At 39.1% G+C, this 26,904-nt stretch overlaps 2 protein-coding genes across 2 annotated transcripts; both read right to left on the bottom strand.

The window, feature by feature from the left end:
• Positions 1-294: 294 nt before the first annotated feature.
• On the bottom strand, positions 295-7,038 carry SPX (spexin hormone). Its single transcript, XM_059681130.1, has 6 exons — positions 7,030-7,038; positions 6,262-6,342; positions 6,002-6,059; positions 5,391-5,453; positions 3,766-3,855; positions 295-2,518 (listed from the first exon to the last, which is right to left on the bottom strand). The coding sequence occupies exons 1-6, from the start codon at positions 7,036-7,038 to the stop codon at positions 2,466-2,468; spliced, it is 354 nt and encodes a 117-aa protein (XP_059537113.1). The 3' UTR covers positions 295-2,465.
• A 4,906-nt stretch (positions 7,039-11,944) lies between these two features.
• On the bottom strand, positions 11,945-26,840 carry GOLT1B (golgi transport 1B). Its single transcript, XM_059682347.1, has 5 exons — positions 26,671-26,840; positions 18,999-19,090; positions 17,432-17,610; positions 16,468-16,549; positions 11,945-14,436 (listed from the first exon to the last, which is right to left on the bottom strand). The coding sequence occupies exons 1-5, from the start codon at positions 26,693-26,695 to the stop codon at positions 14,398-14,400; spliced, it is 417 nt and encodes a 138-aa protein (XP_059538330.1). The 5' UTR covers positions 26,696-26,840; the 3' UTR covers positions 11,945-14,397.
• Between the last annotated feature and the right edge of the window lie 64 nt (positions 26,841-26,904).

Below are 26,904 nucleotides of genomic sequence, written 5' to 3'. Positions count from 1 at the left end.
AGTCCAGAATCAGGAGACTAAACAGGCTACCTTCTCAACTTCCCTTTCTCCTGAGGTCGAAGTAGAATAATGTAACTCAAGGTTGATAGGGTATAGACTTTCATTTCCCATAACCAGGTAAAGAACGAAATGTGAATTGGAAGCTTATTTTAAAGTCAGGGCCTCTTCACCTTCTCTTCCCTCCCATGATCCCAATGGTGGTGTGGGAGGAGAGGAGGTATCGCCTGGGGAAACCAGGGAAACAAAGAGTAATTGAGACCCACACTGGAGGTTATATATGTAAACAATGCCCGGATAGCCACAGCGGGGAGAGGATAGAGAGGCTAAACGGGGAAGAGCAACTGGAACTGTGCTAAAAGTGGCTTCAAAGTCCGACCTGGAGGTGGGGTAGTGCATGCATGGGAGGCAGGTTATTCCCAATTTTAAAATCCAAGCCACACAATGTGAAAAATGTTGATCCCTGATCATTTGTTCATTTCAGTGTTGAAAAACAACACACACACACACACACACACACACACACACACACACACCAGAAGTAAAAAGGATTGCAGAGAGATAGAAAGTTACAGCAAACTGGGTATGGGGGCCTTTATGCAATGACTGTGCTAATCAGCATATCTGTACAGCAGAAGAATTCAACTACTTATAATACATGGAGCTGGTATTATTTTAACTGGTCATGTAGACAGCTTATAAAAACTCTGTTTTGGGGCAAAATACTTGAGATTGTTTTAGTTCACTGTTGGAAGAATTACTTCATAAGATAGATTTTAAAAGTGTTTTGGGAATAGCCCTGGCCGGTATGGTTCAGTTGGTTGGAGCCTGATCCCATACACCAAAAGGTTGAGGGTTCGATTTCCGGTGAGGGCACATTCCTAGGTTGCAGGTTTGGTCCCCAACTCTCTGGTTGGGGCGAATATGGGAGGCAACAAATTGATGTTTCTTGTTCTCTCTCTCTCTCTCTCTCTCTCTCTCTCTCTCTCTCTCTCTCTCTCACCCTTCGTCTCTCTAAAAATCAACAAACATGTTTTTAAAAAGGTCTGGGAATAGATATAATGTTTAAATAGCCAATATGTACAAATCTATGTCAGATGAGTAAAGAATTATCAATAAACTGGATATATGCACTGTCTAGAAAATCCACTTTAAAATCAAATCATAATTAATGACAGGTGTCTACTATGATGCCACATAGATTTTTTAATGCTAGCATATTTTTTTGTCAGAGGTCAATGTTACATTAACTTGAATATAGTTGCATTTTCAATTATGAAACAAGTTACAGACAAACATTATAAGCAGGGTTTTGGTTATTTAACACAGTCAAATTGTAATTCCAATTATAGGCATTCACATAAGGATATTCTTCAGCTACTGAATAATGGCTATATATTGATGACAATAAGAATTAACAATACTTTCTAGTTATGACATTTATCAGTGACAACTTTCAATTAGTTATGTCAAAAAAATTAACAAGTTGGCCATATTGTGTTTACAAATAAATATATCATTATGCTTATTGTAGGTATATGTGTGTATATATTTTTCAGATAGTATTGAACCCAAGTTGACTTTAAAAAGAAGTAAATTAGACATTGTACCATGCTTTGTCAGGGTGTCTTTACATAATGTTTTGATGTCAAAAGAAGCCTAGCGTTCTAGTCCATTGGAGTAAGCAGTCTTTGAGTCGGTTTAGCCATGGAAAATGGGTTACCTCTAAAAAACTGGGGTACAGAGGAACAGAGGGTATCTCATCTGCTGATTTTCCAGTAACTTTCAGATCCATGTTTCTAAATTGAATTCAGGGAGATCCCAGAGAGCACAAGGGGGAGCTCCAAGCTTCTCCAGCCTCACTGAAGGTCCCTCTCCCAGCCATGGCTCTGAGTGTTCCAATCACAGGGCTTCCTTCCTGTCCATCCCACCCCTTCCCTGCATAACTTAATCTGGGTGAGCTGCTAAGAGAATCACACTCTACTCTTTCTCATCCTGCCATGCTTTCCCGCCACCCTCCTTGGACGTGGGGAAGGGAGACAAGGAGAAGGAGAGTCCCTGCTGAGTGACGACAAGACAATGCAAGTTGGGTGACAGGATGAGAAAACCAACAACTAATAATATTAAATCAAGAGGGTATCTGTTGTAACAAAAAGAACACTATCAGGAGTATTCAGTCTTATAATCTAAAAAAATTCGAGAGTAAGACAGAAGGTGATCTAAGACAGAAGGACCTGAAGCAATAATAAATAATAATAATAATAATAATAATAATAATAATAATAATAATTATAGGCAATGATATTCCAAGCTAGGAACTCCACCTTACTTTTGCTTCTAGAAGAATTAAACTAGTTGTGCCTGTTCCTAAGACCGCAAATGAAGCAAAAAGAGTCCACAAGTTTTATTTACATGCTTCATGTCTTCAACAAGAACAGAACTGTAACTGCATTCAATTTGGTGTATTTTCACCAGTTTAGCAGACTGTCGTCCAGAAATCTGGTTGGATCAAGGTTTTCTTCTGTAAGGAAAAAAAAAAAAAAAAAAAAATATATATATATATATATATATATATATATATATATATATATATATATATATATATATTGAACACACTTTCCATGGTTAAAAAAAAAAGAGAGAGAGAACCACCGGAAAAATATTTAATCTCCTAAATTATGTTAATTCACGCACTCTGCCACTGAAAATTTTTTTAAAAAGAGGATTTGATTGATTTAGTTTTAAATTTTTTTCCTCAGTGTGAGACATATCAGAGAGCTCACATTTCACACCTCACTCTCCATGAGCACTGTGTCAGAGCTGTGGGCCAGCAGCCTGTGCCCTGACCACCAGACTACTCACTGTATTTTTTATACATTTTAACATTTAAATTATGTCATAAATACTGCATCATTACAATTTCTGAGAAGGAAAAGTCTGGGTCTATTTATTACCCTTCGATGACCTCTATTTTTAATAGTCATAAAACGTATATACCTTGTTCATTTGGTTCTTAGCAATCCTGCACGTGGATATCATTATTCCATTCTACCTATTGATACTAAGCTCAGGGTCACCAGGGAAGTAACACAGCAGAGCCAGAATTTGAACCGAGTACTGCTATAGACTCCAAAAGCCGTGGCTAATCCACTATCAAGCTGTTTCTTAATTCAACTAATAGTTTTAATGCTATGCAGGCAGAATGTCTCTCTTTGAAGATTACACCTAATCCTGGCCTAGAAGAAGCTGTCCGATGTAGTGAAAAGTACACAGGCTTAGAATCAGAACTGTCCTGTATCTATTAGGGTGAACCATATGAAACCGCTTTGTTCGTAAGTGTAAGAAAAACTGGTTTTCAGCAATTTCATTTGGTTCAACCTTTAATAGTGAGCAGTTGGATTTGTGATTATTTAAAATTCTTTGGGCCCCAGGTTTTTCAACTATAGAATAATAAAGTTGGACTTTGAGCTCTTTCAGTTCTAAAGTTCTAAAAGAAATAAAGGTTACAATAGGCTATGGGCTGGGTAATTCATATGAAATTCCCCAGTCTCTCCAAGGAAATAGTTTTATGTTCTTAGTACTCACTTTAATGAGAAATATACTAGCCTTTACATAGTCAACATTCTGTGAATTTCGGGGGCAAGGGGGAGAAATGTTAATTATTTTTTAAAAACACCTGAATTCATAAGGCAACTTTGTTGCACTCAACACAGAATCCAAAAAGTAATCAAAGCCTCTCTGTCCTGCAGTTGAAAGAAGTCACTATACTTGTACCTTCTTGTGGTTTCTGCAAGGAAACCAATAGCAGAGCTGCTGCCTCCGGGAGAGTTAGTAGTCGGGCATTTGGACTTCGTCTTTCTGGAGAAACAAAAATGTATAAAGATCCTATTAGTATTTAACTATTCATATAGATTAATCCTATCCCATTATGCTACGACACTAGAAAAACCTCTATGAGATAGATTTGTGATCCCGCAGCAAAGAGTTCCTACGCAGAAGACTGATTTCTATAAATTGAAACATTTCACACTTCCTGTGGACATTACTTACAATTGGTTATGTTGTATATCACAGAATGTAAGCTATAGATGACATAGAATTTCATGAAAGCAAAGAGGATTAAGATAAGGAGCCCATGAGAAATTTCTCCCTTCAGAGCTTAATGTGGGATGTCTGGGCAGAAAGGTTTACATGTGATCCTGCTTGGAGCCTGGACAACCTCTTCTGTCATTCCTTCCAAAGCAACTTGAGATCATCTACATTCTTGGCCACACGTAAGGCAATTATTTGACGGAAGGAATGCATATCTGCTAAATATTCAAAATTATTTCAAGTCCAAGTTGACAGAAGACAAAACATCCTGATTCAACACAAACCACTATTTTTATTTGGGAGCAAATGAAAACATAGCTTACCCTGGTAAAGTAAATAAGCTTAATTACACTGCAATATCGAAAAAGGTAAATGAATACCTGTTGAGCACCTATAGGTGGTGAACACAGTTTGTTTTTTTCAAAATAAATATACTTTTTAAATTTCCTTTTTTTAGAGAGAGAGAGTGGAAGGGAGGGGAAAGAGAGAGAGAGAGAGAGAGAGAGAGAGAGAGAGAGAGAGATGTGGTCAAGACACACATGGATTTGAGGCCCAGTTGGGTCGCAATGCAACCCAGGTAGGTGTCCTTGACCAGGAATGAACCCAGACCCTTCTGTGCACTGGCCGACACTCTAACCATTGAACCATACTGGCCAGGGCAAAGTGAATATACTTTTTAATTTTAGCATTTCAGTCTTTAAATTTTATCAAAATTCATTGATTTATGATCCGGTAGCATGGAAAGGTTTATCATGAAAAACAAACAAACAAAAACCCAGTCCCTAGCACCATTCTTTATAGCCTCCATTTAACTGTTTCTGGTTTGGAACATTTTGATAGCACTTTCTAGTAACATAAGAGGCATAGATTTGAAGTTTCTAGGTAAATCACTATTTTAACAATAACAATACAATGTTTAAGAGGAAACTGTGTAAAGGTCCTGTCATAGCAGGGAAGTACATTTTGGGAGAAGCTGTGTAATTTCCCCTACCCCTCCTAACCCCCAGAGCTGAACCCCAGGCCTTGGGTAACTCCCGGGTTTTCTGCACACCGGGGTGGCCAGAGCGACACTTTGAGCAGCTGCGACCAAGTCCAGCTTGGGAGTGACAGCCCCGGCCCAGGCGGGGCGTCGTGAGCCCCCACCCCCCACCCCTGCGCTCTGCCCCCTGTGGCTGGGCCCGGGCAGGCTCTCCCGCCGCCCCTGCGCAGCCGCTTCCCCGCGGGGAGACGCTCTCCTTCCGCGCCGGGGGAGTGCGCCCTGTCCGCTCGCTCCATCCCAGTTCACTCCCCCGGTCACTCACCCGGCGGCGGCCGCTCGGAGAGCTCCTTCTTCCGACTCTGGTCTGAGATGAAGCGGCGCCCCTCTGCAAAGGGAGATGCGGGACTCAGCGCCCGTCCGGCCGGGGGGCGATCGGGCTAAACCGCAGTCGCCCCGCGCCGCGCAGCCCCCGGGCGGGGAAGCGGGGACGCGGCGGCCCCCGCAGGGAAGCCCCGGGCCAGGACCTGCGCCGGGCTGCGGGGTTTCGGGCTCTCGGCGGGCCACCCCCGGCTGGGCCAGAACAGAGAGACCGGGAGGAAGGTCGCGCGCCCCTGCCCGATGCCGGGAGTGGGCCTTGGAGCGCTGGTCTGGTCCACCAGCCAGTGCGATGTTCCCCAGGCAGCCCCAGAGTCGTCCTTTGTGGCAAGAGCCAACAATCCTTATTAGGGTCAGGATTTCAGAGTCTTCCCCTGCCAACAGCAGTCCCCACCCCCACCCCACTGTCGTCCCTTTCCCTTGATCAACTGAGTCCGGGATGACCTTGACCTCGATTCCTGAAGGTAACAAACTTGATAGTATCCCCTCCCCGCAGCTCTCCATCTATTCCATGGACCTATGCACCCCCCACGGAAGAGCAAAGCATTTGGAACCTACGTGCGCCCTTCAGGTAAAGCATAGCTTGAGGAGTCCAGTTCCTTCTCTCCAAGAGTCTCTACAACCCCGAAAAGAGAAAAGCAGTTAATAAGACATTGTTGCGCAGCCCTCTATTAGAATAACAAAAAGAAAGGAAGGAAAGGAGGGTGAAGAAACAGAGAAAAGAAAAATAGGAGAGGGCGGGAAAGAAAGAGAAAAGAAAAAGGAAAGAGCATTCAGGAGGTTGATTTTCTTTCTGTCTGTCTTTTGCGTTTGCTTACCTGTGGTGCACTGCTGGAATTTCCCAAGAGAGAAAACACCAGGAAGAGAGCCAGGGTTGTTGCCGCCAGGCTTCTGAGTCCCTACAAGAAACCACCAATCAAAGAAAGAAAGTCATTGATGCGCCTCTAGGATCTTCTGCCTTCTTTCTTGACGCGCGGACAGTTACCAACCCCTTACTTTTTGCTGTGTTCTCTTTTAATACTCAGAATGGGGGCAGGGGTCCCCAGTCTGCCTTTTAATCCGCCAGAGTTCTCTTTTTTTAAAAAGAAAAAAATTATATATTTTCATTATTTAATCCAAAGGACAAATGTGTGAATAAGTGAATTTTTTTTCTTAGTAATATCAAATGAGTCTAATATGTTAAGGAGTATTATTTAAATATCCTCTAAAATGCTTATTAAGTATACAGTAATAGGTAAACTGCTCTGAAGCATTTTATTAAATAGTTTAAAAGTTAAGTAAGTAAAACCATTACTTGCCTTCATGCTCTGCTCCTTTCCAGAACCTGCGATAACTATAACTTTACCTGTGAGTTTCCCAAGCTTGTTCTGAAGGGGAGGCTTTTAAAACCTTCGCATCAAGGGCCCCTCCTTCAGGCTTCCGGAGAGTTAGGGAGTCCCCGGGGACTTCATGTCAGTCTTGCAGAGTGAGAGGATCTGATGACTCCTCCAGGAAGGTTCAATTGCAGGAAGTAGAGAAATGATTGATGGGTGGACACCATGTGTTCAGGTACTGACCACACCAACTGGGAGATATTCTGAAAATACCAGCCTCATTGTCCGTTTTTCCCACTAACTTCCCAGCGTATCATCATCATCATGGTCATCATCATTATCTTCTTCTTCTTTATCATCATCATCAAAGAAAATGATTAAGTTTTGGCACAAGCAACACTAAATAAAGTAAGGAAACTTGTTTGGGTAACTAGCTACAAGCTATCACTGATGACGAATGATGAATCATTTCGGCAGAAATGAAAAGGTTAGGGAATCTCAATGGAATTTGATATCGGTTATTCATTTTCTCGAATGCCTGCGATGCATTAGACATTCCTCCTTTTCATTCAAGGGACACAGCCAGGCATCAAAGAGACACAGTCTCTGCTTTAATCAAGCTTACCTTCTCGTCAGGGGAGAAACACTCTAAACTAGTAAACAGGTAAACAAGGTAATTACAGGACGTTTTAAATGCATTATGAAGTAAAAGTAAGCAACATGATGAGGTAAAGTAAGTGGTAGGAAGGTAAAAATAGAGGGAGGGGTCTGGAAGGTTAAGGTGGAATCAGAGATGGGATAAGTTGGAGCGAGAATTAGTATTATATGCATAAGAAAGTAAAGCAAAATCTTGGGATGGGAAAGAACTAGGCTTATTTGAGGAATAGGAAGGAAACCAATGGAGTGAAAGTTGTGTGGGTAATGGCACGGCACTTTGAAATGAGATTGGAGAGGAAGAAATGGGCCAGTTCATTTGGGAACATGGTTATAAGCAAGGGATGATGATGGTTTTGCCCTGACTGGTTTGGCTCTTTGGATAGAGCATTGACCTGCGGACTAAGGGGTTCTAGGTTCGATTCTGGTCAAGGGCATAAAAAAAAAAAAAAAAGAAAGAAAGAAAAATAAGCAAGGGATGATGATGGTTTAGGCTTGGGTGGTATTTGCAGGGAATGAAGAGCTGTACATGAATTTGGGGTGCAGGTTGGAGGTAGAAAATAGAGCTTGGTGGGATATGAGAGTATGACAAAAATAAATCAAGGATGATTCTTAGGTTTTTGGCTTAAACACTGGGTGAATGATGAAACCATATATTGAAGCTAGAGAGACTTCTTAAGGAAGCAGTTCAGAGAGGGAACTTAAAAGCTGTCTTTGGGGCATATTACAATTAAAATGTATGTTAGACATCCAAGTAGAAGGGGGAAGTAGGCAACTGGAAATGCAAAACTCTATAGAGTTCAGCAAAGAGGTCATCAACCTATCGATATTTTTCTGAAGGCAGGAATTATCAGATTTCAGAATTTTAAGAATTCTATGAATTTTACGGCAGGAAAAAGATTGAGATTGAATGATAACACTTAGGGAGTGAATGAAGTTAAAGAAGAGAGGCAAAGATAGAGCTATGAAAATAAATATGCAAAGAATGAGCAGAGGGAGAGTCAGTAAGGAAGTTGAGGTGAAGCAATCAGAAAGAAAGGAGAAATTCCAGGAGACAAGGAATCCAGGAAACTATCCATTATGTTGAAAGGTCAAACTAGATGAGAGCTGAGAAGTGTATACTGGATTTGTTTTTGAGGACATAAACTAGATTGGATTGGGATGGAAGTGAATAAGATATGAGGATATAAAGACAAGCATGGACAACTTCTTTCAGGAATTTCACTAAAAGGGGGAAAGGAAAAATGAATCTTTTTAAAAGATGAGATACTTGAGTGTGGTGGAAGTGTTATTTTGGGGGGGGGGGGCTCAGTAATATCTGAACCCTTTCACTTATAGGGAATTCCTAAAATTTTCTAAATTATGAATTACAGAATTGGGACTCTTGGTGGGAAGCAGAGACTTTTTTTTTTTTTCTATTGTAGAAGCTGAAAGTGCCAGATCCTCACTTTCCCAGCCTCCCTATCAGGTAGGATGTGGGCACATGATTCAGGCTTCACCAATCAGATATACTCACCTAGATGAGCAATCTGGAGACTGGATGAAAGCAAGTGAGGTCATGAGAAACACTGTTACAGTGGGGTTGTAGTAAGCTTGAATTGGTGGGGGAAATACTGCCTACAACACTTATAGCAGATTCCAAGATGGTGTTACCATCTGTAGTAGGGTCTTTATAATGAAGTCCTCTTGCTCAAATCAGTCCAGTTTGTTGGTTTTTCTGATGACAACTAAGAGACCATTTGCGGGACATGTATGCTGATGGAGATGATCAGTGGAAAGGATACATGGATGATACAGAAGAGATCTGCAAAAAGGAATGCATAGAAGGCAAGAGGATAGGATCCAAAGTATATCAATATACAGTTGAAACTTACATAAATAGACAGATATTGAACAAGGACCTGGGTGCCCACCTATGCTAAGATACAGTGGATAAGAGAGATGATCCCTTTCTTCTAAAAATTATACCAGCTGTCCTCAGGTATTAATAAACCACCTGGGAGTTTTGCTAAAATGCAGATTCTGATTTAGTATGGGTGGGGCGGGGCCTGAAATTCTGCTTTTCTAATAAACTTCCAGGGGATGCTGATATCTGCTGCTCTACTGACCATTGGACATTTTGAGTAGTAAAGCTTTAGAGGCTATGATAAGTGATAAAAGGTAAACGTTAGAGTCTGTGTGGCTGGGAAAATGGCTAGCAGTAGAAATATTGGAATATGGGGAGAGAATAGATGAGTTTGGTTGGGGCTTGAATTTTGAGGGGCTGATGCTAACTGCAAATCTTTGTTGTTAATACAAAGATTTGTTGTTAATACTTGTTATTTAGACTTCATGGTTATGTGCAGACAAGAAAACTGGAGCTTGGTTAGTAAATGTGAATGGAATAAAGAAAGTAGAAACTTGAGGAATATTTACTCGCATTAAAGAATCAACAAGAAAGAGTCAAAGCTTGTAATGTTTTCCACTGTCTTAAGAGAGGGGAAAGATTTTAAAAAATTAAAGATTAAAAGGTTAACACCCAAACTGGACAAAATATTAATATTTCTTTAAATATTAGGATTTAATTTCAAGGGATTGTAGCAACTTCCAAAAAAAGAATAAACTAAATAGAAGTATGCATGTGTTTATGATTTAAATGAACTCTTAAATGAAACCCAATTACTAGGTTACCTAACAAACAAGTAAAATGCCCTTTTCTTCTCTCCACACCAAAGACACACAAAGGTTTAATAAAGGGGAACAGGAAAATGAGTTGCCACTAAAACTGTGTTTTGAATTTCCAATTTTAAAGGAAAATAAATGAATGCAGTTTGTTTATAACAGTTTAGCTAATGAGTTCACAGGCAGATGTTTGACGTCAATGCTGCCATTTTCGGGATAATATGCACAAGTGAAGAGAATAGCTTTGACAGATTATCAATATTGTAGTCTTATCAAAAGTAGCATGCCAGAATGTGTTTGTTCTAAAAGGGCATTGACTTCCAATAAAATGTTTTTGTTAAATCACAAAATTTTAAGATTTTTACAGGTCTAAACCTAGAGATGGGCTAAGAAATTTGATTTTAAAAAAAAGTTGATGGATTTAACCACTCAGTTTTATTCTGCTGACATTTACTCTGCTGACCAGGCAGTGGGCATTTGAACAAATTGGATCCTAAGCCTTTTGAATAGGCATATTCAATGGAGACCATTTTGCCTGCATAGCTGATGTTATCTGAATTTTTCTAGTTGACTCGAGGGTGCTCAGGTCCCATTTTAACAATAACTGTTGTTGAAACTGCATTCTTACAGGTCAGTGGTTATTGTGTTCACATAGAAAACAGCCCCTATCTTGGGTTAGGTTACCTGGGCAATATGGCTATTATAATATGAACATATTATAATTACTTCTTTGATGAAAGAATAGAGAGGAATTTGAAATAGTATGAATGACATCATTGGGTTTGAGCTCCTCCTTTGGCCTGATTCTGTGCCAAGGTCAGTTTGTCCCACAGGCCAGTTGTTTCACAAACAGGTGAAAGCAGTCCTTTCCCAAAGGGCTACCAGTTTTAGGAGGGGCTTTAGGGACACTGAGGCGGCCTGCTATCCTATATAATAAAAGGGTAATATGCAAATTGACCCTAACAGCAGAACGACTGGGAATGACTGGTCACTATGACACACACTGACCACCAGGGGGCAGACTCTCAATGCAGGAGCTGCCACTGGTGGTCAGTGTGCTCCCATATTGAGGGCTCTGCTCAGCCACAAGCCAGGCTGCCAGCTGCCAGCTGCCAGCACAGCGGTGGTGGTGGGAGCCTCTCCTGCCTCCTCAGCAGCGCTGAGGATGTCCAACTGCAGCTTAGGCCTGCTCCCCACTGGCAAGTGGGCATCCCCCGAGGGCTCCCGGGCTGCCATAGGGATGTCTGACTGCCAGCTTAAATAATACAAGTATATATTTCTTCTACCTTGAGGAAAAAATACTTAATCATTGCTCGACTCATTTCTAAATTTATTGCCTACTTTTTTGGTTTACCCAAAGTTCACTTCTAGTTATGATTACATTTATACAACTTGGAAATGGAAGATGTGACCACTTTATAAAATAAAATACATTACATTAGAAAAAGGGTGGATTATTGTATAATGCTAAATCAATTTTTAGAATCTCATGATACATTTGACCACTGTTATGGACTTAGTGTACCCCTCCAAAATTCTTATTGAAGCCCTGATACCCAGTATGATAGTACTTGGAGATGGGGCCTTGGGAGGTAATTAGGTTTAGTTGCAGGCACAAAGGTAGGGCCCTCCATGATGGGATTAGTGTCCTTGTAAGAAGAGGAAGAGAGACCAGAGCCTTTCTCTCCTATGTGAGGAGCCAATGAGAAGGCAGCCAGCAAGAGAAAGGGTCCTCAGCAGGAAGTGAATCTGCCAGCACCTTGATTTTGGTCTTCTTAGCATCAATAACTGTAAGAAATAAATGTCTGTTGTTTGAGTCATCCAGTCCATGGAATTCTGTCGTAGGAGCCCAGCTCACTAAGACAACAAGCAATTAATAGAAAAGTACCCTTTTATTGAGAGATAAGACAAGTGTATTTACAATATTCAATGGTTAGATCAGACAGTCTGACTGTGAGACTTTTTTAAAGCAGCAGTATTCCAGGAATTACAATTTATAAGGGGAAAAGAAAAACATTCCAAATAGGTTTCTGTTACAGAAAATACATTTGAACAATGACAGATACTCTTAAGGCTAAATAGGATTATACCTTTTCCTCCATCTTTATAGGAATAATCTTTTCTTTTTTTTTGTCATGAAGACAGAAGGTTAATTTTTGAAAGGAAAAATCAACATGGTTTAGAAAAACTGAAATAGTGGAGGACTAGTATGTTTAAAAATAGAGCCTCCTCAATGGTTCTGAATAAGAAACATACAATGCTGCCATGCGGTCCCAAACTCACATTTGAGATTAAACATGGTCTCCATAAAACTGAAAAACTGCTCCAGCCTCTCAATCTTACTAAGGACAGGTAGATTAATAAGTCCTTGGCACGCTTCTGTCTGATAATGCTTTCTGAAATAAGATTGTTGAAAAGAGATCTCTGTTATTTTGCAAAGAACATTTTGGTAGAAATTCATGTCCACAAAAGAGTTAAATAATATAGATGTTCCTTACATTAACAGATACTATTTTTGCCCTAAAAAGGTAGAAGGATCTAGTCTTTGTAAATAGTATGGGTTAGTCAAAAATATGTTTAACAGAGTCCTACAGGGAAACTTGTGTAAGTCAGTCCCCAAAATATATTTGACACTCTCCAAGTGAGGATTTTATACACACTACTAAGTCTCTTAATATTCCATGAACTATTGAGGTAGGAGTCTTATTTCATCAATATCATCTAGATTTCACAGATTATACCTTAAATCATATGCCAGTACCAAAAAGACAGTAATCCACAAGACTGAACCATTAGGTTATACACCAAGTCTGTCCTTTAAACGAGCAAGGTTGGGAATTCTCTGTGCATCAAAAGATTTAACTTAAAAGTAACATAAGGTGTAATACATTTTGTAGACATGTTTGTAAATAAACCCACAAATTTCAATTATGATTTCATGTATTAAAAAGCTTCACTGTTAAAAAAAAAAAGTAAATAGTGCACTCATTAGTGGTAAAACAAATAGTACTATGGCTGCTGAAATGTGTTCCTATATCCACCACACAAGTTGCCACCGTGGAAAACTACTAATGAAGAAACAACCAGTTTCTTTCTGCCTGTCAAGCAGCAACGGCAGAAAAGAACAACACATCATTTTTTTAGTGTCATATTTTTAAGAAATAATAACCAGTTTAATTACAGTAAAACAGCCTCAGCATGTGAACTCAGATATTTTCTCTATGACTTAAGATGAAGAGTGATCATATGAAGCATACCTATTGATTTTTGTTAAGAAAAAGCTGAAAATAAGGGGAAACTCAGCTTACATGAATAGCCCTTAAAAAATAGCTGTAAGTTGAACCTTTTAACATGTTATGTCTTAAAGTAAACATTACCAAGTTAGTTATTTTAGTTTGTAAAAAACATAATAAGCCACTGCTAATTTTTTTTTTTAAATAGAAGAAAAAAAATCTACATCATGACAGGAAAATCCTTTTGGTTTGCAATTAATGTTTTAAATAACACCCTATTCAATGAAACAAGCTACGTAACAGACTACTTCATTGTCAAGAATGCTTTTTGTTAAATGCCTACATGTAACAAATGATACAAATACAGTCTTAAGACTCCCAAGTAAGAGTATTTCCAGAGTGTGTTGCTGACCAAAGAAGTGCATAGTCAGCTATAATTTAGAAACGAAAAGCTAGTAAAGAATGACCTTTGCATATTCCAACAGAGAATATCTAGTTCATATTTTCATCTGGCTTTAAAATATTAAGACTCAGAAGAATCGCAACAGTTTTATCTTCACCATGTTTACCAAAAAAAGTGATCCATATATCAAAACTGGGTTTTCCTAGGTTTTAATACATTAAAATGACATGACATAATCCAATCTAACCCATGCATCACTTTCGGAGACACGGTGCAAATGGAAATATTTTTCCAGTTGCAGTGGACACTTCTAAAAAGCAAATGCCTATGGGTGCCCCTGAATCTTCAAAATAAAAAATAAAAATAAAAATTAATCAGGCACCATAGCTCTCTGAGGATAGTTGTGTTTCGCACATTGTGGAAAAAAAATAAAAATCGCCTTCAAGAGTTTCAATATGCAATGTAACAGATTTCATCTCCTTCAGTTTGCTTGCTGTCTTCTTACATCACCTGATTAGAAGCCTGTTGTCACTGCTTCTTTGTTAACTGTTGTTGGTACTTTGTAGGTATACATTTTAAATGTCTGTAAAGAACATTACAAGCTATTTCATGTAATTTAAACTGCTGGATATTCTTCAAAAGATTTTATAAATATTACAATATTTTAAATGAGTCTTCAGTGTACTGTTGTTATACCATATTGTTGCTTTCTCCAACTTTATCTACAAACTGCAAGAAGAAAAATAGACAAAAGAAAGCCTTCAGCATTATTAAATATTACATCAACATTTTAAATGTTAATTTAAAAACTCAGCTTTATAAGATTTGTGGAAATTTAAGGTATGACTGACAATGATTAATCCAGTACTACTCACCACCATCTTCTGACACGTAAATGTGTAAAAAAAATTTTTTTTTCCTAAAAGTTATTTTTGCATGACATGCTATACGTATGACTTTAAGGGTGAGACATGAGAAATACAACACAATGGAAAAAAAAAACTGGATAAAATGAAGTTAACACTGATAGCTTAAGAAAAAAATAAAAAATTAAAAAGCTGAAATGTCACAGCCAATCATTCATTAATGAACCCAATAAGATATTTCAACTGACCATGACTGTGGATCTCTTCTGGGCCTATGTAGTCTTTGAACAAACAGATTTAAGTCCATTAAGTACAATAATTAACAGTAGCTATTGACTAAAAATACTTTAAATGTGTAACTGGACTATGGACTGAAAGTGGCAATGACATTAAAAATAGATGTAAGGGTGCAAGCATAAATTTACAATTTTAATACATATACATGTAAGTGGTTATTTACTTTGGTTACTCCATCCCAAATATTAAGCATTCCAGATGGTGATGCAAACAAATATTGAAGCAAAGTAATAGTGGAGATATTAAAAGTCATGCAGCCATCAAATCTATAATACTATCAAGTCTAGCAATCATCTAATTCTTTCATTTCACTAATCATGTTTTTACTTAAATATTTTATTATAATGAAATAATATTAATAGGAAACATAACTTTTAGTATTGGGTGTCCATCTATGCAAATACCGAAGAATCCTTAAATTAAGGACATGAATAATTATTATAATTCTATAACTAGAAGTTTTAGTAATTCCAAAAGCCATGCTAAGTATAAACAGCATTGACTACTCGCAGTGGTTCTCAACCTTCCTAATGCCGTGACCCTTTAATATAGTTCCTCATGTTGTGGTGACCCCCAACCAAAAATTATTTTCGTTGCTACTTCATAACTGTAATTTTGCTACTGTTATGTATCGTAATGAATATATCTGATATGCAGGATATATTTTCATTGTTCGCGACCCACAGGTTGAGAACCGCTGGTACTTTATGAGTTTGGAGATCAATGCCAATAAAATCAGGATATATCCCTGTAAACCTAGGTTCCAACACCTTTTTTAATGTTATTTTATATCATGGTAAATAAGTGACTGGTACCCTGAAACTAAAAGTTGCTCTGAAAGTACTCATAGATTCATTAGAATTTTAAGGTAAATTTAGTTGGTGAGAAAGCACAACATTGCCTCTTCAAAGGTAACTTCTAATATGTAGGTTGTGTGGGCTGCAAGTTTGACTCTACAATTGACTTGAGGATTAAAAAAAAAAAAATTGGCTTATAGTAGTACCTTTAGTTCTTTGAGAATTCAGTAAATGTTATGGCCTGTCTCTCTAGAAACATCTACAAAAATCTACAAACAACTTTACATTCACACTGGAGAAACAGATTTGCTAAGAGTGTCCAACTCATAGAGAGCTGGGGACAGAATTTTATCATCTGACTTTCAGTATAACAGTGCTCCATTTAGTTGTCTTAATACACCTCATTTGGTGAGATGGTCTAAGAAAGAAAATATTCGTAAGAAATAATATCATTTTCATGTTATTGCTTCTAAAATTAGAGAGGACATAAAAGTTACCTGAAAAGTACCTTGAACTCTCAAAGTGAAAGGTAGCATAGCATATCAATCCGAGTTGTATTAAAAAATAGAGAACAGTATTAAAAAGGAATACAGTGAAACAAAATTTCAGGCTTTATAGATTTACCAATGACTATTTTCTCTGGTATTCATGGTTACCATGATCTATGTGCTGCAACCATTTATATTGTAATAAAAACATCAATTAATCATGTTATCAATTACTCTAATTTCTGGAAGTAAAGAGCATTGAAGAGTATTTTGATGATTTAAAGATTATGTTTTTAAATACAGATTACTTACTGATCTAATGCCGGGTAAATTCAAGATAGATCCAAGAACTGGCACTCTTCTAATGAAGCCAACGACCACAGGAAAGAAGCCCCTGGGAGAAGAAAAAAACAGTTCTCTGTACTTGTACATTCTTTATTACCAAAATCAATTGCTAATTAAGTAAAAAGGACCTGTCAAAATTTGAATATTTTAGAGACTTTAAACTTCAGTTAACTTTTCTCCCAGGATTTGATTCCTTCCTTAATTATGTTCTTATAAAATTTTACATATATATGTATATATAGCATTACTACTATATCCTACTACTTTCTTTATGTATTTTCTATATTAAAAATGAGATTCTCTAAAGCAGATTTGGCATTTACTTCATATTTACGTCTCCTGTGGGTAATATGGTGCCTGACAGAAGACAAAATATATACATTCTCTGAACAAATTTTTAAACCAATCTTACTTAAAGGTATTTTCTTACATTACATTCTATTGTTTATTCACTTGGTAACTGGCATTTGTAAAATATTAACTGACCAAAATCTCCTATAGTATATATAGTACAAAATTTTCTAATATGTATAAGCACTAAAGAAATTGCCATCAAGTGGCAGTAACTATGCAGTATCAGGTTCTACATATTAAAATGTTGGGTATATTTATATATCTATTTATCTATCACTTTTAGTTGATGCAAATAGCAAACATAAAGACAGTGCCTTAAAAGGCCAATAAAATTAATTTTATTAAATTGAAAATACAAGATAATTCATAGCCTTAAACAGGCAATTATTCACACCTGATAAAACATTTTATAGTTGATTAAATTACCTAAAAGTTTAATAATAAAAGATTCAGTGTAAACAAGAATCCATTTAAGAAAATTATAGTCTTCTTACTCATGCTGATACAACTATCTGGGTTTTGTAATTATTTGACATACTGTTATATTGAAAGAAAACAAATAAAATGAGTGCCTTACCTGAACAAAAGAAAGAATCCATAAATTTCGAAGATCATACCTATCAAAGGCCAACCAACAAGGACTACAAATACGCCACCCAGGAAAAATCCTGTGGCTTTCATTTTATGTTTTTGGAAGAAGAATCTGAATGTTCTTTCTAAACCAATTACAAAAGCCAAGCCAGCCACAAATAAAACCTAAAGAAGAAAGAAAATGCAACACAGAAAAAGTAAGTAAGCACACTACATAAATTTGAAGGTCAAAGTTAAGTATTTTAAAAAAAGGAGCACATCTAGATTTCACTGTGGCAACTGGGCAGAAAAAACTACAATGCACACCAAGAAACAGAACCAAGGAGTGGGCTAAGCATGTGAAAGCTGTAGTAGTGCTGCACTCTTCTCAATCCTCCTCTAACTTGAGTAAAGGGAGAAAAAGAGAAACAAGGAAAGATTAGAGGTTACCAACCAGCATCTGCATCAGCAGTGGTTTTCCCAGGGTTAAGCTAGATGGAGATGGCTTAGTCAAACAGATGAGTGGCAAGACAGAAGAGGGAAGCTGCCTATAAACGTGTCACCTAAAGGTGCTCCTAGTTCTGCAACTTCACCCTGGGCTATAGGAACTCCTGTAGATGGGAGAAATACTGATGTGGCAAAGGTGACAGAAGAAGAAACCATGCGAAGCTAGAATACCTGGTAGCAGCAGTAATAAAAATACAGCTACGTGTTCTCAAATATACATATATTTTGCATGTTTTCAGACAGTGGACAAGAAATAGTGATCTATTAAAAAACGTGTTTTTCCCCAAGTTTTATTCGCAAATCCTTGTTTTCCTTCATTAACTTTCTTTAGTGAAAAATATTTCATATATATATTGATTAATAAGTCAATGGTTAAGCTTCATATTCTGAGATACCAATGCTGTTTACATTATTTATTGTAACATCAATTTTGAATAATTTTGCTCTCCTTTATATTTATCAATATGCAATTAAGAGTCCAATGGTAATACACACTTGTCAAAGATATTCAATGGGGGTTATCAACTCATCTATGTTTAAAAAAATCTTTATTGTTGAGACTACTACAGATGCCCCCAAGTCATCTATTTTTAACTCCTATTTAGAGGCTGCCTTGACTTACTCTATTGCAGCGGTTCTCAACCTGTGGGTCGCAACCATCGGAAAACACATATAGCATATCTGATATTTACATTATGATTCATGACAGGAGCAAAATTACAGTTATGAAGTAGCAACGAAAATAATTTTATGGTTGGGGGTCACCACAACATGAGGAACTGTATTAAAGGGTCGCAGCATTAGGAAGGTTGAGAACCACTGTTCTATTGTAAATCACATATCAAACACTTAACATAGTCATGGAATTAGAAAACCTCATTAAGTGTTTACCTTTTGTTTAAACAGAAAGCTAACGCGTTTCATTCCTGATGGAAACAGAGAATGTAATAGAAATTTTTACATGAGTAGTAGTGAATTATTTCACCTAAATTCAACAGCAGGCAAGAATTCAGTTATAGCTAACTTTTTCTTATGAAGTAAGTTAAAATACATATTGAAAAACTCACATTTCCAATAGCCAGTAGTGCTTTGTCAAAAAAGAGAATCATTCCAAAGAACAGGAAAAACACTCCAAATCCTGTTAATCCCATTCCAATTTCTGCAATATAAGTTATATGGTTAAGGGTAGAGAAACATTATAGTTCTATTAAAATCTCTGTAAATTAAGATAATTCTTCAGTTTTTCTTTTGGCTGATATAAGAAAAAAGGTCTCCAACATTGCAGATTAACTTTATAATGACATTCACTAAGATCTACAACAAATTAATATCAACAATTTCCTTGAAATTTAAAATATAAATGGAAATTTCTAATCTATATATATAAAAGCCTAAGCGACCGTTTGACCATTCAACCATTTGACTGGTAGCTATGATGTGCACTGACTACCAGGGGGCAGACGCTAAATGCACAGGCATGGAAACACGGGACTGATGAATCTCAGAGGGAAGTGGGTAGGAGGGAGGGTGGGAAGAGATTAACTAAAGATCTTATATGCATGCTAGAGGCCTGGTGGGGTCCCTTGGCCTGGCCTGCAGAGATTGGGCCGAAACCAGCCCAGTGCATGGATTTGTGCACTGGTGGGGTCCCTTGGCCTGGCCTGCGGGGATCAGGCCAAAACCAGCAGTCCAACATCCCCTGAGGGGTCCTGGATTGTGAGAGGGCGCAGGCCAGGCCGAGGGACTCCACTGGTGCACGAATCCATGCAGCGGGCCTCTGGTTCTTATATAAGAGAACATTTCTTAAAAACACCATAATAGAGATAGATAAATCAGAATTCTAAAACTTTGGTTATATATATCTTTTTCCTTTCCAAAAATCCCTTTGGCATCAGAATAAAAATATGGGCTTACTTTTGCTATTTATTTCTTATCATATTCTATAACTATTATTTATACAGATGATATCTGCAGTTCCTTCCTTTCCCTCTAAAATTAATTCCTTCTTTAACCCATTAGAAATTACTATAGTAGGTTAGTACAATATACTTCAATATAGTGGCAATAGGAAATATTTTGAGAATCAGGTAGTGGTCTCCTCAAAAGTTAAGTTTCAAAAGGTTAGATATTACTTTTAACTTCTTGATGGCTTATTATGGACTTATCTTCTACAAACTTATCTAAACTATGAATCCATTCCCATATTTAATCTAGTCCTTAAATAACCTCTCCAAAGTTTATTTTATTTTATTTTTTTAAATATATTTTATTGATTTTTTACAGAGAGGAAGGGAGAGAGATAGAGAGCTAGAAACATCGATGAGAGAGAAACATCGATCAGCTGCCTCCTGCACACCCTCTGGGGATGTGCCCGCAACCCAGGTACATGCCCTTGACCGGAATCGAACCTGGGACCCTTCAGTCTGCAGGCCGACGCTCCATCCACTGAGCCAAACCGGTTTCGGCTCTCCAAAGTTTAAAAGAACACTGTTTTACCTAATAATAATGTTCTGTTTTTTTTGTTCTTTCATTCAGAAACAAAGAATTGTTGATCAACTCCTAGATGCAGGCAACTGTTCTAAGTACTATCAGACCCGGTAAAAATTTACCTTCCTCTTATGCACTATCAAACCTTCATTCCTCTTGCCCATGTATGTCTTAAATGAACAAAGTGTACTGGTCTGTATATAAAGCTAATAATTTTATTGCCTTTACATTCTCCAGGATTTATCTTTTATAGTTTGAAGAGTAGACTTTCTAAGGTTACAGTAGTACTTTTCTGTTAATACTACAAGCACAATCAATCCACTAAGTCACCTGTTTGATCGTTTTAGTTTTGTTTTCAGGAAACAGTTACCAATCCTCATTTTACCTAGAAGCCCTACCTGCATAACATAATGAATTATGGCAGAAATACTTTTGGAAATACAATTTTAAATACACTATTAATGATTTCTGATCTTAATCACTTTGCCTTGGCTCCAGAAAGGTAAAATCCAGGTCACAGCTACTTAAAAAAATGTTAAGACATGTAAAATGTTTTGATGAGTTTAAAATTTATATCAATACCTTTTTCTACATTTTCCACTTCCTCAATTTACAGTTAACTACTGCCTTCCATTAAGCTATCTTTTTCTCCCATAGTCTAAAAGGATTCAGAAGTATTCCACAGACACTATTATTTTATGAAAATTTGAGGCTGATACTTTCATGCTTAAGTGCTTTAAAAGAATTTACTAAGCCCTAGCTGGTTTGGTTCAGTGAATAGAGCGCTGGCCTGCAGACTGAAGGGTCCCAAGTTCAATTCCGGTCAAGGGCACATACCTAGGTTGCAGGCTATTCCCCGGGCCTTGGTCTGGGCACATTCAGGTGGCAACCAATTGATGTGTTTCTCCCGCATCGCTATTTCTCTCTGTTTTTCCCTCTCTCTTCCATTCTCTCTAAAAATCAATGGAAAAATATCCTCGGGTGAGGATGAAAAACAAACAAAAAACCAAATAAAAAATATTAAAAATATGATCTTAAAAAATTTACCAAAATAACTGTTTAGATGGCAGACATAATTTTCCAGAGGAAAATATGGACATAAGAGCAAGTAAAATTTCATTAAGTAACTACTGACTAGTTAGGATTTAATCATTGGTAGCTGAATTAAAGGAAAATGACTAATTCCCATCTTTTCACAAATTATACTAATTACATCAAAATTGTGAGATGTTTGTTCAGAAAGGAAATTATATGGAAATACATCTATATGCATTGAGAATTTTATAGAAGTAGCTATTATAAGGTGCTTTACATACCTTACATAAATTAATCCTTTCAATACTATTGCAAGGTAGGTGTCATTAAATTCTTTTAGACAGGCCAGAAATTGAGATTTAGAGAACTGACTTAATTTGCCTAAAGTCACACTTCTCCTTAAGCATTTGAACTCAGATATATTTGTATCCAAAGTTTATGTGCTTAACCATTATACCATACCGCTTCCTACAGTATTTTCAGGTTAAATATGTTTGGTTACATGAAACTCAAGATCATTAGAGTACTAGTACACCGATCTTCTGGGAGAATCGTCTTAAGTTGATTCAAGTTTAATATAATTAGCTTATCTAATATAACTAAGTAGTTGTTAGGAGAACTATTATAAACTGACTGTAGTTCTCGCCAGTGTGGCTCAATTGGCTGAGCATATTCCTGCGCACCAAGAGGTCACTAGTTCGATTCCTTGTCAGGGTATTTACCAAAGTTGTGGGCTCAATCCATGTGCAGAAGGAGGCAGCTGATTGGTGTTTCTCTCTCTCTCTCTAAAAAACAATAAAATCATATTTTTAAAAAAAGAAATTGACTGCAGTGAAAAAGGACAATGTCTAAATATGGTTTTACGTTTAATGAAATGTTTGTACAATTATGTTGTCATTCCTTTAAGAAATTGTGAGACAAAAAGTAGCCCCAAGTTTCATATGGGCAACCAGAGACTCACAGAGATTTGTAACTCACCCTTGACCACGGAATCAGCAAGTGTGTATGTGGGGGAAGGTGCAGGGGTGGGGAATGGCAGTTGGTGGTGGTGGTGTGCCATCAGGCCGGGAACTCAAATCCAGTCCATAATACTCCACAATTTGAACAACTATAACATGGAAATCAAAACATTCCTACCACTTTATCTAATGTAGTCAAGCAGATCTTTGTAATCTTTTCCAAAACTGGCACTAGCATGATGTTGCCAAGTATTCCCTGATCTAAAGGGGTCAAAAGCCTCAAACTGGCCGCACTGTGCCTTTTTCTCATCTTCCCTGGGCCTGTGCATTCATATGCCCACTGCTTATTAAACCCCTACACAGAGCTGCCCTCTCACCACCTGAATCAGACCCAGTAAAGTAAGTTTATCTTCCTCCTAGGCCAGGGGTGGGCAAACTTTTTGACTCAAGGGCCACAGTGGGTTCTTAAACTGGACCGGAGGGCCGGAACAAAAGCATGGATGGAGTGTTTGTGTGAACTAATATAAATTCAAAGTAAACATCATTACATAAAAGGGCACGGTCTTTTTTTTTTTTTTTAGTTTTATTCATTTCAAATGGGCCGAATCCGGCCCGCGGGCCGTAGTTTGCCCATGGCTGTTCCTAGGCCCTATCAAACCTTCATTCCTCTTGCCCATGTATGTGTTTAATGAACAATCTGATAAAAGCAATCTAATAAAATCAATTTGTCTAAAATAAACAGCTTATTGTAGAAATTTTATAGGAAAAGATATGCTTAATTCAATGACAATTACTGTTAGCATTTTGGTATCTGATTTAAATATTTTAAAGCAGCACTTTCTTTCCATGCCTTTTTAAAAATAGAAAATGTCAGAATAAAGAACTCAAGTGAATATCAACTGAATTGAACTCAAATGAATATCATGGTGGAATTTCAGGCTGTCTTATATAATAAAAGGCTAATATGCAAATAGACCAAATGGCAGAACAACCAATCACTATGACGCGCACTGACCAACAGGGGGCGCTCCCGGAACATGGTGGGCATCGGCAGCAGGCAGCAGAGCGCAGAACATAGCGGGCATCGGCAGCGATGGGATGGTGGAGCAGGTGAGTGGGGGTGCCAAACCAAGGTGGGGCGCCTGTCGCTGTCATTGGGGTGAGCCTCTGGTGGTTACTGAAAATTCTTTGCTCCTGCGCACCGTGATCCCTCCTGGCACTTGCACCTGCTGTTGGCGCCGACCCTGCTCCCACCTGCTGCTGGTACCAGAGCCACCGCTCACACCTGCTGCCGGCACCAGGCGCCAGCCATGATCACTCAGTGCCGTCAGTGGGTGCAAGCGGCACCTGCCAGCCCTGATCGCCCTTCAGGGCTTCTCCACTTCTCCCTGCTCCTGAGGGGCGATTGGGGCCGGCAGCCGCCTCTCGCACTCACTACTGGCGATGGCCCTGCTTGCACCTGCTGACGGCACTGGAGCCGCCGCTTGCACCCACTGCTGGTGCCGGCCCTGCTCACACCTGCAGCTGGCACCTGGCGCTGTCAGTGGGTGGGAGCGGCGGCTGCCAGCCCGATAGCCCCTGAGGGCTTCTCCACCTCCTGCTGCTTCTGAGGGGCGATTGGGGCAGCAGCAGCTGCTCGGACCCACTGACCACGCCAAATCCACTTGCACCCACTGCTGGTGCCAGCCCCAATCATTTCGCGCTGTCAGTGGGTGCAAGTGGGGCTGGTGCTGTCAGCATGTGGGAGGGGCTGCCGGGAGACAGGGGACTGGGGCTGTGGCAGGAGGGCTGGGCGGGGGCACGGAGGATGGGCCTAGACCTGCCCCTGTGCCCACCGCAGCTTTGCGGCCTACAGTTTGTTTCAAGGTTCACGAATTCGTGCACTGGGGCCCTAGTGTGACATAATAAAGATTTAGTGGCATCAAGGGAACTGCTCCACTCTGTCCCATTTGATAAATATTGTATTTTTTTGGGGGGGAAGGAGGATGCTATTATAGGATCCCTTAAAACAGTTCTGAATTGTTTTTTGCCTTTTAAAGAAGTTTTTATTGATTTTTTTAGAGATCAGTAGTTGGTCACCCTCTCCCAGAATCAGAATCCCAGAAAAATCTTGGCAAATCACTTGAATGATGGCCAATTCCTACAGTTAAACACACATACAAGCACCATTTGAAGTCCAAAGAGCTTTTGGTTCATTAATCATTTTGTGTTCCAATCCACTGTTCTATCCAAAACATTTGGCAGAAGAGCAGCAAAGAGCATAATATCATCTTCCTCATCAATTTAATGAAGTGAGGAGAATGTTTACCATCCTGCCCATATTCCAACCCAACTCTCTTGTTCTGGTTTTTGGAAGGATGTAAATCAGGCACTTTTCATTATGTCTTCAACATAAGAGAATGCCTATGCACGGGATAAATAAGTCACGTTTTTATCTAGGTAATAATCATGGACTCAGATAGGAGTAATAATACTACTTCATAGTTAGAAAGTAAATCTATGTAGAGTTTAAGTACTTCCTCCAAGTAATCAGAATTAGAAATAAATTCTAGCAATTTATGTACATAATTCTGCTAATTTCCTTGGGCAACCTAATTTTAATTTTGGGTTTTAATCAAGAGGAACAGGGCACTGTGTTTCATAAAGAAAATAGGCTTTGACTATCCTACAAAATTTCTCCAAAAAATGAATGATTCTGTAAGATAAATATCTATACTACTGTTGAAAATATTTTTGCTACGGGAGAATTTCATCATTCTAAGATCTCAAAGCTTATATCGTCTTTTATATGCTAGCAGGGTACAGTAAAAAGAACAAAGGTTTTTAAGCCAGCAGAGCTGGGATGAAGTCTTATTTCTATAACTTTACTTATGACCATACATTGAATTTCTTTTGTCTCCTTTAATTTATAAAAAAGATATACTCCTCTCTACTTTATAAGGCTCTTATAAGAATTAAGTGTAATGATTTATATGAAAGCAGATATTGCTAGTTTTTATTATAACAGTTGTTCTGTTGTTGTTGTTTTTTTAAAGAACTATACTTAGGTTTTCTCTGATCAGAACAGATAAGGCCAAATGACTAAAATGAGCACTCTTCCTGAGCTGGGCAGGGCAGGCGGCCCTAAGGTGCAGACTGGTCCAATCTCAGGAAGGAAGAGAACCTGACTGGGGCGCAGGACCTTAGGAGCTCTGTCAAGTTCAAGTCGGCTGTGGCGTGAAACCAAACCTTAGTACTCCACTTTAAAAGAGGCACTTAAAATGAAGTATTATTTTCATTTCAACAGACTGTTTAGTTCTTAAAGTCTTGAAAATCCAAGTAAGTTAACCAGAATAAGAAATAAAAGGCGTGGCTGATAAAGCAAAATGAGACAAAAAGACGATCTCAACCATCCCAAAACAGGTAGCACAGGGTTGGGCAGATCATGTAAATAAAAATGATTAAGATTGGTAAACAGTAGAAAAGTGGCGATGTTATATTGAAAGAAAAAGGAACACACAGCAATGCCAACCTCAGAGACAACATAGACGTGAAGAACTCCGAGGCAGGCAGGCAGAAAGAGATGCTAAAAATGATCAAACCAGCCACAAAGCACAATATACAATATTAACAAAAGAAATCCTTTAATGAACGCAAAGTGACACTTGACTATTGTGGGAGCATTTAGCTGGTAGAAAAGTGAAGTCATTTCAAGGGATTTTTGGAAGGTTGTTTCCATTGCTGGCAAAGGCACATAATTCAATAGATTTTGGGTGTGGGCATATTTTCAAAAAGAGCCTACAATAGGCGGCATTTAAAATTCCGCCTCCCAGACAACCAGGCGGTAACTTGTAGAGGACCCCACGCCAGTCACGTCCAGAAACGTCCTCGAGAGTGGGCCGCGGACGCCGCACAGCAAACTTTCTCTGGCGGCGGACGGTCCGCGGGAACAAAGCGCCCATCTCCCTGGGGACGAGAGAGCCGCGCGGGCCGGACCCCCGGCGAGGGCTCCCCCTCCCTCGGCCCCGGCGCCTCCCCACACCCCCCTGCCTCTCCTCCCGGGCCAGGTCCGCCCCCGCAAGCCCAGCCCTCGCCCCTCCACCGCAGCCCGGCAGGTTCCCACAGCCCCAGCTCAGGTTCGCGGGCCGCCGCTCCCAACGCGGAGCTTCATTCATTTACCCGCACCGGGGGGTGGGGGAAACGGGCGGGAGAGCCCCCGCCCCCGCCCCAGCCAAGGGTCTGTGGGGCTCAAGGCAGCGACCCCGGGGCAGGCGCTTACTCTGGGTGTCCGTTAAGGAGATCATGGCTGCTGGGGTCCTTGCTGGGGTGAGGACAGCACCTCAAAGAGCCCAGGGCGTGAAGCAAAGACGCGAGTCTGAAGCCGGGAAGCAACCCAAGAGACAGCCGCCACGTCTTCCGGAAACACGCAGCCATCCCCATCCCAGCTTGGAGGCGGCTTCCGATTGGCTCAATCCGCTCCCGATATCAACCAATGATGTGGAGGCTTGTTCGG

Source organism: Myotis daubentonii, chromosome 2 (assembly GCF_963259705.1).
Source record: "Myotis daubentonii chromosome 2, mMyoDau2.1, whole genome shotgun sequence".
Classification (NCBI taxonomy): domain Eukaryota; kingdom Metazoa; phylum Chordata; class Mammalia; order Chiroptera; family Vespertilionidae; genus Myotis; species Myotis daubentonii.
The sequence above is the reverse complement of the archived record's forward strand: the minus strand, read 5'-3'. Positions and strand labels throughout refer to the sequence as shown.

What these genes read in the sequence shown, in the direction of transcription:
- SPX (XM_059681130.1), bottom strand. An exon ending in CTCCGAGCGGCCGCCGCCGG is followed by an intron (nt 3,856 to 5,390) that starts GTGAGTGACCGG and finishes TTGTTTCTCCAG; the next exon opens with AAAGACGAAGTCCAAATGCC. An exon ending in GAAACCACAAGAAGGTACAA is followed by an intron (nt 2,519 to 3,765) that starts GTATAGTGACTT and finishes TTTTCCTTACAG; the next exon opens with AAGAAAACCTTGATCCAACC.
- GOLT1B (XM_059682347.1), bottom strand. Translation starts at nt 26,695, where the DNA reads ATGATCTCCTTAACGGACACCCAGA. An exon ending in CTCCTTAACGGACACCCAGA is followed by an intron (nt 19,091 to 26,670) that starts GTAAGCGCCTGC and finishes CTTATATTGCAG; the next exon opens with AAATTGGAATGGGATTAACA. An exon ending in ATTTACCCGGCATTAGATCA is followed by an intron (nt 14,437 to 16,467) that starts GTAAGTAATCTG and finishes TTCTTCTTGCAG; the next exon opens with TTTGTAGATAAAGTTGGAGA.